At 41.5% G+C, this 17660-nt stretch overlaps 1 protein-coding gene across 18 annotated transcripts in view; it reads right to left on the bottom strand.

The window, feature by feature from the left end:
* LOC109624448 (neuronal cell adhesion molecule-like) overlaps positions 1–17660 on the bottom strand; it is a 77977-nt gene that overhangs the window by 20264 nt on the left and 40053 nt on the right. For 6 of the 18 annotated variants that reach the window (XM_020079106.2, XM_069528303.1, XM_069528305.1 and 3 more), the window contains exons 3-8: positions 6261–6468; positions 4340–4445; positions 3592–3785; positions 3081–3203; positions 2127–2297; positions 1554–1610 (exon numbers count right to left, since the gene is read on the bottom strand). In XM_020079106.2, the coding sequence (XP_019934665.1) occupies positions 1554–1610; positions 2127–2297; positions 3081–3203; positions 3592–3785; positions 4340–4445; positions 6261–6342 (733 nt within the window). In that variant the 5' untranslated portion in view covers positions 6343–6468. Of the gene's footprint in view, positions 1–1553; positions 1611–2126; positions 2298–3080; positions 3204–3428; positions 3462–3591; positions 3786–4339; positions 4446–4978; positions 6212–6260; positions 6469–17660 lie in introns of those variants that run through there. The other 12 variants (XM_069528297.1, XM_069528298.1, XM_069528300.1 and 9 more) reach the window with 10 other exon arrangements.

The following is a 17660-nucleotide window of genomic DNA, read 5'->3' as shown; positions in this document are numbered from 1 at the left end:
CACAGTGACTGTGTTTATATGGACACCAAATATTTCAAGACACTATTTGGATTATGATGTTTGCATTGAGTGTGAATGAATCAAGTCAACATTATGTCATACACATTTTTTATTTTTGATAATGCATCTTTTAACTGTGTTAAGAAAGGAGCTATATAAATTAAGTTTATTATTATTATTATTATTAATTACTACTTGTTTGGACTTGATCCCTGGCTGTTTGCAAAATGCTGAGAAAACTCCTACAGGATGTTATAATATGATTAAGACACATCGACATAATGTGACTAAGGTCCGAATACACAATCATTTAATTGAATTATTGCTTATTCTGAGTACGACCTTATTTAAATTAGGAGAATCAGAACAAGCTGCTTACATGATGGTGTCTTAATTAGACTATTGTGTTAATGTCAGAAATTGTCGTCCATGTAAACATGTCTAATGATGATCCAGGTCCAAATCAGACTCTTCTTTTTATGTTTAGATGTGAACATAATTTCCATGTTGTGTTTTATTGCGCTTCTTTTTCTGGATGTTTATTGCCAAATAAATGTCCTATTGAATCACTATACCTTCTTATATAATTAATCTAATTAAAGACATTAAGATTTGCTTTCGGCTACTGACTTCACTTGTTAAATACTGTGTGCGCTTGTTTAGACAAAATCTGTTGAGTAAAGACAAAATGAAGTGAGAGGAGAACAGCTGGTGACAGGAAGATTAACAACTAGGAGCATGATAACATTAGACAGGGCAGCAGGGAAAGAGTGACTGTAGATATGAAGACTGCTGATGGCCTCATGACAGAGGCAAAGCAAACAAGAAGGAGAAATTGAATCAAACATATTTACACTTCAAATACGTTGTGTATGATGGAACTGGGTAATGTGTTGCATCTGAGGAAAATGTACCACCACAAACAAGGAGGGCCTTTTTCAGACAACCTGACATCCTATAGTTAGCCTGACTTAAAATGATCCAACTGGTTCATCTGGTCTTCATGTTATTGGTCAATAACTTTTATGTGCTAAATTAAGTACATTTACTTTCTGTGTTAATGGCTTTAATCTCTCTTTATTTATTTTTTCTTGTTATTGTTCGATTGCTTATCATTAATCAATAACATTTTAATTAGTTCAAATTATTAATCTAATTAAATTATTTTCAATTTATACGTGGTTTGTATTTTAAAGGTCTTTTCTGATTTGCAAGACTATACAGATGTTGTTACACATCACCTCAGTGGAATCATCATCAGTGGTACTTTAAAGGAGGAAGGGAAAAGTTATTAAAAGGGTTTTGATTGGATAGAGCAGGATTGAAGGAGGGGCACGGAATTAACTTGGATGTTAGTGGGTAACAGCTGCAGTTTGGAGTGCTATGCCAGGGGTAAGCACAAGAGGGTGCCAGATCCCACCCCCTGGTTAGATCGGTGTGACTGTACAGAGCCGTGGGGTTGTCAGGATGAAGGGTTAGTGTTAGTGGGTGAGAGCCAGAGTTCGGAGCACTAGGTTGGAGGGACTAAACACTACGGGGATCTCAAAACTCACCACTAAACAAATCAGTGTCATTGTAAAAAGCTGCCATTGTATCATTGATTGCTTCCACTGTAACACAACAGAGAAATCACACACGCCACAAGTTGAAATCATCAGAACAAAAAGAAAACAAGAACAAACAACAAACATGCTTGGACAGATAAACATGATCAACGTGAGATGATTTATAAGTCAGAGATCGTCATCAGAATCCAGTGGGAGCAGACTGCCGTCACTTCAAGCAACAAACGCTGGTCTGGAAGAGAGCGGTCTTTGTTGTCGCTGCAGAGAGTGTGTACAGAACGTCTCACAGCAGAAGTAAAACAAGCGCCTGCTTGGCAGATACTGCAGGGGGCCACAAGAGACAGTATGTCTTTTCAGTGGGACGACTACCACTGGCGTCTCTGAGGGATGGAGCTACAGATAGGAAATGCTGTTTCCCTCCCACACTGTCATGCAACTGTATCGGACCTGTCTCACACACACACGCACACACACACACAGACACACACTGTTCCGTCTGCGTCATGCTGGCTCATTAGCACTTGGGGGGGATTTCTCCTCATCACACAGAGTCAGACTTACGGTTGAGGACCTTGACGGTGATGGGCTGTTTCTGCTGGATGGTCTGTGTGTGTGGGAAGCGGGCGTAGCAGATGTAGTCGTTCCTGGAATCCTCTCGGAGAACGTTAGAGAAGTAGAGGTCTCCATTCAAGGACTGGGACACCCTGCTGCTCTGAGGCAGCCTCTGGAAGTCTGAAGGGTGGAATGTGTTTGTTAGAGATGTCATGTGCTGGGTCAGCTCATCTTTATCACGAATAAAAACACTTCTGGAACTATTTTCTCCACTTTATTATCTAAACTATCTGAGAATGAGTTTGAGGTGGACCACTAGACAGAATTAAGGATAGACTGGCCCAGTTAAGTGAATATTTAATGTCCAATTTTCCTAGAAATCAAATTGTTTTATCACTGATCATCAAACACCATAAATCAGGCCTCACAATATCAGTGTATTTGCATGTTTTGTCTCCTTAAGTTACGGTTTCACAATGAGGCTGTTATAGAAGAGCTGATGTAATATCTGTTCCAAGGAAAGAACCACACGGACTTGGAGGGAAAACTTTTGCGGAAACATTTGGTAGTGGTTGACTCTGAGCCTATTTACATCTGTGTGCTACTCATAGGGGGTTTCTTAGGTTTCTCAAATAACAATGAGATTGGTTCAATGTTTAGGATCCAGGAGGAAAGCAACTCCGGCAAGAATGAATTCCTAATATTATGACTTTATTCTTGAAACATTACATTATTCTTGAAATCTCAAGAATTGTGATATTGTGATAAAAGAACAGAGTGTATGATTTGTAGTAAAGGGGTGAATATATACAAAGTTACTGTCCTTCAGCACTGACCATGAACTTCTGGGAGCAGACACATCATTTTGCCACAAGGACACAAATCTGAGATTAAGTCATTTTTGTCAGCAGCAGTTATTTTCATAAAGCTAAAAGTAAAATCTTCCATGACTGAAGTACTTACTATTGTCCATCCAGAATATGATGGGAGGGGGCAGGCCAGCAGGGGGTCGACACGGCAGCACCAAGGACACGCCCTCCTGAACCACGATTGGCTTGATCCTCTCCTTTGACCACAAGGGGGATCCTGGATTGGTTGGAAAAGGGAGCGCACCTCAGCTGCGTCTCATAATTTGATGTGAAATATGGGTTGAATTATGGGAGTGTTGCTAATGGACTGTTGCTGACATGATGACAGAGGTAGAGAGGGACGATGTCTAACTGAACAATGTGCTAGAGGGAAAATACAGAGGGATGTTCACCTCTATCCACTATTACTTCCTTACATGCTGCTTTGCACATGCTCCTTTACCTTTCAGGAGCACTCTTAAGATGGAAAATGCAACTTAATTGTTAGAAAAAGAAAAGAAAGGAATTTATTTTATATGATGTGAGATATTTATGGTAATGAGAAAACTGGAAGAAGAGAAAAATGAAAAGATAAGAGATATTGTGATAGACTGCACTGCACTTACTGGACTGTCGTACGACTATGTTGTGGGAAACAGCAGTTCCATGTTTGTTTCTCGCCGTGCACTGGTACACCCCCTCATAGTGATCAGCCTTCTCTCTGCTGATGTCCACCACCAGTGTCCCAGAGTGGGGCCTCATGACCACGTTGGCGTCCTCGTCGATGTCGAAATGCGTCCCATTTCTCGTCCAAGAGAAACTGAGATAATAAAATGTTTGTTATAAATCTTGACAACAAATTGTGTGATGAAATATTTAATCACACAAATCTGATCAGACCACATCCAGTCTCCTGATGAAGCAGCTTACCTGTAACCTCCTCACAAATAATACTGTTTACTTTGATGGATGTTTGTTTAGTCAATAACATTTAATGTTAAATTATTAATCTTAAGACATTCATTAATGTTTTCAAGGATTTTAAAAGACCATTTTCAAAGATGTGAGTGTGTAAACTCTTACACTTTCCAGGCCCTACATGTTTACATAAGACTTGATTCTAGGTTTATATTAAATTTGGGTAAAGTTGTACGGCTAAGAAATGAAAATATGGTCAGTGAGTGACCTACACATGTGAGTACTGGTGCTTCCAAATACAATCTATTGCATGTTTTGCTGATCCCTGCCTCATCTTTAAACATGGCTGGAGCAGACTGGGCTGTGCAATCCAGACAAAGCAATTGATTAAAGAGAACTGTCCCTGTCAAATAAATAAATTAGCTGCTTTGGAAATCTCAGTGTACGGATTCCTACCTGGGATGAGGCTTCCCCTTCGCCTCACAGTGGATTATAATGTTCTCCCGTGGGTCAATGATGTAATCCTTGGGGGATTGGTGAGTTATGGTCGGTGGCTGTGGCACTAAAGGTGATCAGAAACAGGATGATATTTAATCACGACCTTTACTGCATATTGACCACACGAGCAGTTATTACCAATCACATGCAGAATCACCTCACAGACTCAAACCACACACACACTAAAAAATACAAACCTCCGCTAACACGACGCGCAGCAGAGAGGCATGCAGAACGCTTGGGTACATTTCACTTTATTGTAATGATCCTATGCTTAATGTGTTGCTGTCAGTGCTGGGGGGAGTAACTAATGGACTATGAGGAAACAAATGATAGAAGAACTCATGCTGTTTGCAATATTGTTCTATGACAAATGCTGCACAGCTGCAGACACATACAGGCTCAAAGCAGCAAACAAAGAAACAAAAGAATCAATGCAGGCAAAACACTGAACTGCAAACCACACTCAGCATCTTATAATGTAAAACAGACTAAAATAAAAAAATCAATATGATCAATTATAACTCTTAGTGCACGACAACAAAAAACACTGCTTGCACATGCTCTGCAGTAACTTCACACTGGTGAGAGACTTACATCCTTCCAGAACTTTAGTGTTTTTCCCAAGAATCAGCAAACAAGAAATAAAAGACACATGTGACAGTAAAGAGAACCAGATGTTAGCGAAAGGAAAACTATCTTCAGCTTCAGAACAAGGTACGGACAAGGCCAGTGTACAACAATATGTAGAAGGTCTCCAGCAGCAGCAGCGGCAGCACAGCCACAAGAGGCTGCAGGGCCAAACTTTTTTTTCCAGATTGAGGAATAATGTGACTGTTTGCTTTATGGGACCAATGCAACAATATATAGTTTTATAAATAAAAAAAAGAACTGTTGAAAAAAGGAATGTGTGCATGCTAATAGGTAGATTAAATTTATGGTCGAATAAATGTGGAGTTGAAACAATAAGTTGATTTAATTGATCAAATTTTGGGTCAATATTAATTACCATATGAAACAGTCGGTAGTTCCAGCTTCTCTCGTGTGTTTATTTGTGGTAATAATAATAATAATCAACTGACTATCTTCATAGACTCGCAGACTTATATTCACAGAGGTAATGTATACGTTTTATTCATGTGGTGCAGGAAACTCCAATAATTGTGATCCATTCTGAGTGACTAATCCAAACAGTGGAAGGAAAAAAGAGCCAACTTAATAACTGGTGATCAGTGTGTTTATCCTTCAGAAGTTAAAACAGAGACTAGCTAAGCCAACGTGGACACAATGAAAATGAACAGCCCATTACCTTGAAGGACTTCTCTGGGTTTGAACATAGTTGCAAACATTTTAGATAGTGTTAGAACACAAGTCAACACAATATATAACATGTTTCTAGTTGTTTTTAGACATTTTTAATGAAGAATTGTTCCATATTGAACTGTTAAATGCTATACTGTATAAATGAAGATCATTTTCTTTGCCAAAAAGCAACTCAAAGGGAAAACTGATTATCGACAAGTTAAAGCCATCATTTAAAAACCAGGACTGTAGCCAACAATTATTATAATAATAATAATAATACCTTACTGTATCATCATTTTGGCAAAACGCTCATTTGCTTCCGGGATTGCCAAGAGTTGAAATGATCAACAACCCTCACACTGTCAACCACATGAACTTGTACATGTCCCACAGCCTCTCTAAAACCCAAGTTTGTTGTGTGAAAGAAAAACATCCAATCCTCAAGTTTGAGCCTTTAATTTTCTGCTGATCAATCAATTAAATGTATAAAGACAGTGTTACTGCTTTGACTGAATGTGTGTGGTTGTGTGTGTGTGTGTGTGTGTGTGTGTGTGTGTGTGTGTTGTTTCCTTACGGTCTAGTGGGACCTCCAGCGCCGCGGCGAGGTGTCCCATTAACAGCACCAGCAGAGCTGTGTCCATCCTCCTCTCCATCATCTGTGTGTGACACAAAGGTCTGTCCCCCTGAGTACGACGACGCCCCTCCTCTTTGCTCAGTCACACTGTGTGAGGACGACTACGCACACACACAAACACACACACACAAACACACACCACACACAACTGCAGGGAGAGAAAGAGAGAAGGAGAGACAGAGCGTCAGAGATAGGAGGAGAGAAGCAGAAATGATTGGGTTGAATAACAGATCCAGTTACTGAGGCGATCAATCATAATACTGAGTTTGTTCTACTCTGTGTTCATCAGCTGCTGAGAGGGAGAGAGACAGACACAGACAGCGGCCTCGTCCACAGATCGATGTTAGTTCCCATGCAGTGCTGTTTGCTGGAAGCTATCTTTTTGATCTAGTGCACTTCGATAGGGACCGACGCGGCCCACATGGGCTCACTTTGCTCAGCTAATCACTGCCGCGGCCATGATGCCATTAGGCCTCTCTGCCATATCGATCACGTCAGCCGGCAGATGACAAGGCGAGGGGGGGACACTCACTTCACTTTCCATTTCACTCTCAGCTTTCCCTGTCTGATTGACCAACGGACTGATCTGCACTGAGGTCAGATTTCTGACACCGAACCATCATCCTTCAGTGAGACTGGAAACCTCACGTACATGTGACAGTGCTGATTTTTACAACTCTGACATCTGAGAGGACGCAGCTCAGTGGGGACGGGAGCTGAGAGTTCAACAGGGTTTCAGGTTCAAGTGAGATGACCTGTTATCAGGTTTTAACAAACCAATGAAAGGCTAATTGGCCATTGATTAACTGTTAATTAAGTGGGGATTTTCTTTTGTTACACAATGTAAGCTAATTAGGCCTCCACCTGAAAACACTAATGGTGCTGGATGGATGCACTGGGAGGAAGCAGGAAACTCAAACACACATGCGGTAATGTTTTCTCTTGTTGCCAGGTACCTCCATGTCACACCTTCATCAAACCGGTGCAATCTTTTTTTATTTCACGATGTTGAAAAGTCAAAATGAGAAAGCACAAATATCAACAAGAAGGAAATCAGAGATCATAAATCCCTCAAATACAAATCAGTTCCCCGATGACACTGATTTGTATTAGCACCAAATTGCACGCACTCATAAATATCAGTCCCATAAATATGTTTTGATTCATCAAGAACCATGAATAATTCTCTGAGAAATCAGTACAACTGTTTAAAAAATCCCCTATTTCACAAAGTTAAAGTAAGTTAAAGAATATTCCTGGATCTGCCCCTTTACCTTGATTCACACACAAATTTCATTCATGTAATTTTTACTTTTGTACATCACAAAAACAAAAAGACAAGACAAAACACAGATAACACAACAGACAAACAGAATAACCACCAGTTAAACTGAAATATAATCAACTATATTACAGTACCTTTTAAAACACAGTTGCAAGATGCTTTATAAGTTAAAAATGAAAGATTTAAGGCCAACGAGCAATTTGAAGATCACACAGAATCAGAGCTTATACAGGAATAAAAATATTAGAGATGGGAAAAGATTAAAAACAAGATAAAACACGATAAAATAATTAAAATAGATGGTGAGATTCGAACTTGGAGAAAGCATACCAAAAAAAAATTGTCTTAAAGAGAGATTTTAATGAGGAAAAGGAGTTTGCCAAATGGATCTCCTTAGGGAGATTATTCCAAAGTGGGAGCCCTGACAGAAAAGACTCAGTCATCTTTTCTCCTCAGCCAGGGCTGTGGAATGATGAGAAGGGCCTTTGCTGAAGACCTCTCTACACATTTGCATGTCAGTCCAGTCAGAAATTTAGTCCAGACCAAGCAATGTGGAGGAAGGGCCAAAATGAAGCTCAGACTCCCGACGGTTTGGCGCAGGCACAATACAATTCAGCAAAAAGCAAAAAACAGTTCAATACAGCGTCAGCAATACGTTTAGCTCTCGGACTGATTCCTCTCCCACCAAATATGTTCAATAAAAGGTCCTTAGATCTGAAGAAACTTGGGGTATATCAATATTTTCAAGATAGAAACAAGAAACGATGATATTAAAACATTGTTTTGAAGCAACAAGAGGGAACAGATATTCCCGCTCACAGATATTCCCTCTCTCAGAATAACCCTTTTAGCAAAATGATCAAACCAAACATGAGAGTGTGTTGTAATTCTAGAGGAAGAGTCACTCAAATTCAATCCGCACCAAAATTCAATGGATTCTTTCTTAGGTCACGTCCCATCCTCCCACCAAGTTTCATTGTAAAGCGGACAGTTGTTTTTGTGTGGACGGGGGTGAAAACATATTGTCCTTGGCAAAGGTAAAATAATAACTGTGAGCTTCATCAAGCCAGCCTCTGATCAGCTTCAGAGAATAATAACAATATAATTACTGAATCAAAATTTAATTTATATTCATCTGCATAATTCAGCACTGTCACAGGGAAACGATCGGTATAATTCATTATTTTATATAACTGTGAGCGCAGCTTGCTCATAAAATGGATACAAAGACTGAGGGAAACAGAACCCAGGAGGCGTCTTTTCTGTCTTTTAACAGCCTGACCTGCTTTTTTTTATCTCGCTCTCCTGCCTGTCTTTACCCAAGGCATCCGCTGGCACAGTATTAAAATGTCACCGCTTAATTTAGAGCTCAGCCAGACTCATTTGCTCCGTTATTGCAAAACCGCGCTATCAAATTTTGGGGATATTAATGCTGGTTAGTGTATGAGAGAAAGGAATGGAGCCCCTTGAAAGGTGGGAGCAGCGTGCACTGCTCTCCTGCCTTTGGGCTTGGGGCAGGTCAGAACTGCAGATGAGGCTGTGGTGGAAGCTTGTGTCTGGGGCCACAGGCAAGATAGCAAGGCAGTCGAGACCCCCGGTGTGGTCCTCCGGGAGCTGATATATTTGTCAGTGCTGCCCCCCCCCAAGTCATGATTCAGAACTGGCCCCTGGAGCAGGCGTCTGGTAGCGAGGGAAGAGACCAAGGCTAATGTCTGCTGCCCCCAGCTTCAACTACACCTCTCAGGGGAAGGGCCTGTATTATTGGCCCAGGGCACCCAATCACGCTGCTGTGTACGCCATCCGGCAGCTCCTTCCTGGGGTCTGACATAAACTGATCCGGTGAGGGGAGGGGGGGTCAATTTCATCAGGCTCATTTGCAGGCTGCAGGCGGGGGCGCTGAACTCAGTCTGAGCAAGAAAATCTGCATCAGACTCTGACCTTCGATATTTATTTTTATCTTGCTACTTTAGAAATCAATGAGAAGGTGTCATTCATGCAGGATACATGATAATGAGGTATTTAAATAATTTTTCATCTCCAATCCAATGTTCAGAACATGCTTCTTTAAACAATGTTTTCACATAATGAAACTGAATTAGTTTTATTATTGTTCACATGTGGCTTTTATATGACAGTTTGAATGATGTAATGAACTGTTATTTTTTCCAACAATGCATGTCAACTTTTTCAGAGGTCCGTTACGCAACCAACAAGATCTTCAGACCCGAGACAACTTTTCAAAATAAAAGCTCTGTACTTCAGCTTTATTAAAAAAAATTAAAAAACAAAACAAACGTGCTTTTAAGGAAGTTTTAATGTCGTTGCCATGACAGAGATCCACGTCTTTGCTGTGTGTTTGTGTCTCAGCCTGATTTGGTGAAATTTGTTGGCGATTTTGACTTTGAAATACAAATGAATAGAGATGATAATAAGTATAAATATATAAAATGACAGTGTGGGCATGCAGAGCTTAAGGATGCACAGTCTCAGGTGAAGTGAGCAGACAGCTGGTGACAGCCAGAGAATAAATGTGTTAATTATAGATTTTATGGTGAATCCCTGGAAGCCTGGTGATTGTTATCTGGAAAGGAGCCCGGGCTTCATTCAGGATTCATTTCCCAATTTAATGAGGTGTTGCAGCTTAGCTCCAGCCGGTCAGCATGTGTGTGTCTTTGTGTGTGTACTGTGTATATGTACGCCTGTATTCATTTGTTTGTGCGTTCCATAATTATCCCCTGTGAGCTGCAGTGATACGAGGCCAGCCCCTCACGTCCCTCTCACAAGGGGACGACATTGGAAACTCAAGTACGATTCTGTGGACGATGAGCCAACCAACAGCGTCACAAACTATACATCCTGACTGAGTATAGTGAACATAAGAATTATTAAAAATTGCAATGGTGCAGCTCTTTTTTTAGCAGGTGTACCAACCTGCGTATACCTGCTAATCTGGCGTAAAATGAGTCCTACATGCTAAAGAAGAAACTACAGTTCAAAGCCCATTTTATTGTATTTCTTTAAATGTGATTCTTCGACAGGAGACATAATGAGAAAATATCAAATCACTATTGTTGAACCTTCCCATCAATCATGTGCTAACACAACAGGAAACTCAGGTCAATCTCGCAGCTCATTGCAGCGCAGACTGCTGAGGACGAAAGAAAAACCACAACACTGTTTGAAGTGCTGTGTCCAAAAGCTGTCAGAGGGTAGATGGAATCGAACAGTAAATGGCCTCTCACCGGCAAACGTCAGAGGTTGGTGGGGGGCACCTCAACTGAGGATATTAAGCTATTATTCAAAATAGATCAGGGCAGGAAGTTAAACTAAGACGATGTCTCAATAAGGGAGTTTTTAAACCTTCTATTTTTCAAAACAAACTTTTATTTGTTAGCCCTAGTATGTTGAGAGGCTTCAATCTGACCCAACCACCAGTTAAACTGCTCCTGTAGCCAGGTTTGCTTGACATTATGGGATGTGGCAGAGCAGCTCGAAATAGCTAATTGGAGAATGAACCAAGGTCTCACTTAAAGTAGCAACTAAAAACAAGGTACTTCTTTCCTGTATTTGCTTACTGTCCCAGTGTGGTAGGAGGAACACAAACTAAGGATATCACCCTTCAGTGTACTTAAAATACTATACCACTGATTTGATAAGTTTTAGCTCCATAAACCAAAATTAACTGTTTGTTTATGTCGAATTGCGTATACAAGCTGTAAATTCTCATCACCTTTTAAGTTGATATGTTAAACATGATTGTGGCTTGTTCCATATGCATTCACCTTTTAGCTCTGTTTTTGGTCTCTACCAGCTACAATGGGAAACATCTGGCTCTACAGCTGCTAAATACTGTTTTCAGCAGCTAGTTCCTAACTGTGCTCGTCTGCCGTTGATGCTGAGTAAGTAGTGAACAGTAAGTACTAGAGCTTTTATGATGGAAACAGCTGCTTCGTAAGAGTGAATCTACAGTGAACAGTATCTCTCTATCTAAAGCTGCAGGTCATGAAACCTAAACAATGAGCTGAAAGATGGTAAAATGCTCCTGCAGAGTAAGGTGAGAATTCTTTTTGGAGTTAGACTCTTGCTGAAAGTTTCAAGCAGCTGTTACTTTTCATTTATTTCCTTTAAATGCGAAGGACTCTGAGGAACCTGCTTGACACATGTAATCCATCACAGTAAACATCAAATCTGCATTGATGTTTTCTCAGTCACATTTAATCAATCTATACTCAAACTGCATTAACATGAAACAATAATGTGACTGAGACAAAAACTATTGCAGACTTGAGGTTCATGGTGATGGATGTATCTAGGTTTCAACTGATTTTCATTCACTCCAGAGATGAATGCAAGTCAAAGGCCAAAAACACTAACCTGAAACCTAACAGTGTGGCTAGCTATGATGTATAGCATGTATGAAATGAATGAGCTGACATGAGCAAAGTCACTGTTATAGACCTTTAAACGCCAACACACAACCTTACTAGTTGCGTTTCTCCAGAAAATGCCATCAAAGTAAAAGGCCGTAATGTTAATTACTGTCTACAGCACAAGAGCGCCTTCACTCAGGACTCTGCTTCTCACTCTGTTCATTTCACCCGTGGAGAAAACACTCAGCACTTGTGTAGAAGCCGTATTGAGCTGTCTGGCCTCTCATTCAGCCAGCCTCTTCAATTACTCCATTGTCATTTTCCCATGGCCGGCTACTTCGCCATCCCAAAACTAATTGGTTTTGTGCACATGTCAGAGATGTAGCACATACCGCGACACACACACACACACACACACACACACACACACACACACACACACAGAGGCAGAGATACATTAATGCACACTGGCCACAGAACGAGACGGTCAGGACGTGTCTGAGCACATATGGAGCTGACAGGGGCACGAGCTCTGGGACTTGAAACACACCACAGTGTAAATGAATAGCAGTCAGCGGGGCGGGGGGGGGGGGGCTTATTGGACCTCCCTTACAGCAACAGATAATACACCACATGCTTTATGCTAACCACTAGAAAAGATATAGCCATTGTCTGTGCAAAACAATAGCGATGCAATACTGCAAAACCAACAGAATCACTGCTGTTGCATCACTGGTGTACAGTAATGATGAAAGACAAACCTCCCTCTCATGCCACGCACCCTAATTAACTCTCATAATCGTTGCTATTGATGGCTCATGCAATCAGGGGTTTGTCAGCCTCGGTGTACGGCCTTAATGGAGCTGTGGAGATCCTCTGATGACGGTTGGATGTGGGGTGTAATGACGAGCATGGCTCTGCACTCAGGAAGGTGGTGATGAGAAAACGGACACGGTTGGGAGAGTTTATTTTTCCAAGGCTGTCTGCGCCACATGTGATCCACGCCTGGGGTTGCGTGCCCATTCCTCGCTGCCATTAAACATTTCCCTGAAAGCCCCCAGCTATAGAAGACACTGAGACAGTCCTTCAACCGATGCTTATTAAGCCACATTCATAAAGAATATAAATGTAAAATGAATGCAGTTGGCTGCTGAGCCATCTTTGATTTATTTAATGGATTCACAGCTAATGTAGTGGATTTACATTAGCACTGAATTATATCTATGCTATATGAGGTTGAATGTTCACTGGCTTTGAATACTACGGCTCAAAGGGCTTTCATCTGCAACTAGGAACAATGGAAATTAAATGGGCCGGCATCACCGTGTGTCTCCCATAATCTTCTCATTAGCTTTTATAATTGGGGGATCGTATGCGAATAATTAGTGTGGTTAACGTATGAACTGGGGGTCCTGTTGATGGTGGAGACCCTGAAGCTAAAAAACACATCATGGCCCTTTCATCTGTACTGTACAACACAAAACAAAGAGCTGAAGATCTATAATTCATCTCTTGTTTTCTCACTGTTTTCTCTTTTGTTGGATGAACACTGACATCTAAAATTTAAGTTGTTTTGATATTATGTTTATTAAGCTGTTTAGAGCTCAACAGCGTGGTTCCGGAAGTAAAAATCCCATTCATTTTCTGAATAGAGATTTTAATATTCAGCCATGATACTGAAACCATCCAAAGTCAAGCTACGATGTCTAATGCTCCTCTAGAAGCCATAAGTCTGTATCATATCAACTGCGTTTAAAAAAAAAGAAGAAGCACTGCGCTACCCACAATCCTCAGGTGTAAGAACACGTCGATTTGTGCAGATTGCCGTTACCATGGAAATGTTAAAAGCAACCGCAAAAATCAAGTCAGCTTTGAACGGATGGTTTAGCGTAACATTATGTTTACCACAGAGCAACCATGATTTCTGCTTTAATACTCTCCTTTTTTTAAGAGATGAGGAAGAATCCAAAGAATCTTTGGAATAAAAAAAGTCATTGGAAAGGGATTGCAATGGTTTATGGAATGTGAAGTTCCTTCATTCTCAATGATACACTGACTTGTACCTGTGCATTTTTTCCAATATTTTCTTGCTCAGTAATGAATGTTTTCGATTTTCACGATTCATCTCGTGGCTGGTCGACCTGGTTCCAGACTTTAAGCTCAGCTCAAGATCTTCTGAAACGTCAATGGAGAAAATGAATGGGGAATTTACATCCTGGACCAGAGCTGTTCTGAAAGTGTGCAGTCACTGTTACGATCTATAAACCTTCATGTATGATGTGTTAAAGAGACACACCAGTTTGATTCTTAAACTCCAGTTCGGGCTTTGAGTTTTCTTCTCCAGCTTCCATCAGTTTATTTATTAAGCTTCTTTGTCAAATCTCTGCAGATTTCTTTAAAGATTTGTGGCTCTTGTTTCCTCTACTTCCTCCCCAGCTATCATTCTACCACAACTCTTAATGCAAATAGGCATCTGCTACTAATGCAACGTGTCTGGCAATTTGTTTAGTCCTCCTCCTTTCACAGAACGCCACACATTGGCATTCAGCTTCCTCCCTTGTACACGCCATAAAACACTCCAGGACTCGCTTTCTGTCCTCTCTACCCCAAATGCTAATCACTGCCGGCGCCGGCACTTCTGAGAGGGGGGCTCCTCTTTAGCATGCAGATGGAAGCGGCACCCCGAGATGGGACGATGGCGTTGGAAAGGAAATCCCTGCCTGTTCAACAAGAATGGAACCAAAAGGCGCTTTTGCTTTCATCTTATCATCGCAGGCCAGCTAAATATAAAAATTGTCAGTGAGTCACATCCTCACATTATGCCAGGGCTCTCTCTGTGAGGCTTCTCATGATTGGGATGGGTGTATGAAGCTCCTTTTTAATACTTGTGATAATTGCTGATGGCAAAGTGTAGATCTTTCAATCGTTTCACTTCCTAGAAATGCAACGAAAGCTTGAAATAATTTGTTAGTAAAGGAGCGATGTCAGCAAGGTTGCAAAAAGTTAAGTCCCAAAAGTGCATTTGTACACTTGTCTGACACCTGACTTGCACAGTAGCTCATTACTTGAGAATTACAGGAGCAGAGAGGGGCAAATTTCAAAATAATCATTAAAATGAGATCTGGAGGGGAAGCTCAATGAGCAACTATAGAACTGAACTTGACCTTTTACTTGATAGATGTTCCCCACACTGTAATCACTGATGTTTTAGTAACCCACAGCAGTCCTGCTTATGCATGCGTATGTGTGTGTATGTGAATTCATACTCAAGTACATTCATTTCCATAAGCATCCTCCCTGTTTATGTGTGCTCACAGCGTACAGGTCAGTGCAGGATGTCGGACGTTCAGGATGGAGCTTGAGTGCGTTCGCCCTGCCACATGAGAGTGTTATGGGTGAGGCCATTCATATGCTGAGCAGAGGTTCATTATCATGAGCAAATTCAGGAGAGTGGGAGGAATGCATGCCCACCAGCATTCTGAACAGCTAAAAGGACCCTCAAAACCCTCAGCACACGACGTCACAAGACTCACTTTAGTTACAGAAACATAACAGCTTTGAGAAAGTAATCAACATAAAACCAATCTGCTGTGGGAGGACAAGCAAATCCTTTTAGACAGCGGGGGGGGGGACACCCATGCATACGTGGAATCAGAAACAAATACTGTTATAGTATAATCCATAAGCCTCACAGTTCAGCAAATGTGGTAAAATGTTTCATAGATAAATACAGGAACTCAGTTTAGAGCAGAGTAGAGAAGCTCAAAATTGCACTCCAAAAGGGCACTCTGTATCCATGGCAATCACCCACTGCTCTCACATCTCCATGCCGACAAAAAGATGTCAACCCTCTCATCAAACACAGACACATGGGGGAGAAAAGAGGGCAAAGAGGCCCAGACCTATTTGTCATCTCATAAGTAACCTTGGAGAGAAACTGTACGCTTGACATCTGCTCGGCCCCCAAAAAACGTCTGAACCTCCTCCGAGCGCAACAAAGGAGGTATGATTAGAATCTCAGTGTGCCACCATGTTCACACCGGATGGCTTACTGCACATGTGAAGGGTCTCTCAAGATGGGGCCAATATGTGGAGTTTACTTTGAGCTTATGCGTGCGACAAAGAGAGTCTGGGTGCGACAGGCGTTGCCGGGAAATGTTCCCCTCAAACGCACAAAAACTGGCAGCTGTGATGTTTGTAGCAAGTGTAATTCCTGTGGGCCGTGTCAGGCGGTGCAACACAGAGACACAGTGTTTATGTGATTGCTCCCAGTCAACAGTTAATCCAACCACGCCTTTCTAGAAAAGCACTAGTATATAATAAACATTCTACTGGCGGAATTTGAATTGTGCTGATACAGTAGAGGCAGGCAGGCAGGGAGCGACAAGTTATTTAGAGCTTTGTATGGAACCATTCAGTCTCGCAAAATCCACCGACAACATCAGACAACAAAGCGTGAGCGCTAACTGTGCAGTTACCACTTAGTGTTACCAGAACATGCAATTTGCCAGTGAGAAAGAAGCAGGTGGACAGAGGCGCTGAGGACCACCTCTGTCCTGAGACCGTGTCAGTGGCCGACTGCTCATCAGTGAGAAAGGATTCAGAGGCAACAAGTAAAAGAGACACAACAAATGACCTTTTCACTATGCAGCCTCTTTAAAAAGGTAGATGTTACAACTTCGGGTTTTCTACAACTTATTTGTTTGGTCTGGACCTTTTGACTTTTCAATTTAGTCAGAACCAAAATAACAGATGTTTCAGACCACGGTCAAATGAAACGGTCTAGGTCAGGATAACACTGAACTGTGGTTCAGTTTGTTGACATCATGAAAACACTTTTTCGATTGTTCAGACTTTTGGACCAACTGCAGGAAGTTGAGACATCATTAAACAATACAAGAAGAAAAAGAAGTGGAAGCGGCTCGCCGGGTATCTTTCAGACTTTGCCTCCAATTAAATAATAGTTGAAGGACAAGGGCGTTCATTTTGTGCATTCAGTTGAGTACTGCATCCGCAGTTGATGATGCTGGCAATAATACGGTAATTATATTATAGCAGCAACGACACTGGCGAAATTGACCAGATCATTCTCTCCAACGGAAAGACGTCAGAAGCAAACCAATCAATCAATTTAAAGTAAAGTTAGGTTTAGGTAGACCTGGTATGAGTGTCCTACAAAGTAATTTAGTGTGCTCCTTAAATTGCGTGAAACCCAAACTAATCAGTGCAAATATTAATGATGTAAACGATGATTGATATATCTCAGATATGGACAAAAGTGGTGGACTAAGTCGACAGATGAATGTTTAGAGAAACGCCACAAGCATGGCTAAAAAAGAGCAAACTCTGAAGAAGAAGACTTGAACACTGGCTGTGCACAGTCACCACAGTGTTACCATAACTTGTAATTTACCAGTGAGAAAGTAGTGGTGAGAAAATCCCCAGCCTGTGGACAGAGGGCGCAAGCTCTAGTGTTATTGAGTGCCACCTCCACAGAGCTCCACAATGAGCCTCTGCTGCCACTCCCCTCCTCCACCTCCACCAGGCCCTTCCACTCCACCCCACCTGTGTCTGTGAAAGGTCGGCGCAGAGGAGGGTCCTCACCCCCCCCTCCGCAAACCCGCAGCTCCCACTCCACAGTCAGCCCCAGTGCCAGGAAACTCAATCAAAGACGGGCTTTAGAGG

Source organism: Paralichthys olivaceus, chromosome 7 (assembly GCF_024713975.1).
Source record: "Paralichthys olivaceus isolate ysfri-2021 chromosome 7, ASM2471397v2, whole genome shotgun sequence".
NCBI classification, from domain to species: domain Eukaryota; kingdom Metazoa; phylum Chordata; class Actinopteri; order Pleuronectiformes; family Paralichthyidae; genus Paralichthys; species Paralichthys olivaceus.
The sequence above is the reverse complement of the archived record's forward strand: the minus strand, read 5'-3'. Positions and strand labels throughout refer to the sequence as shown.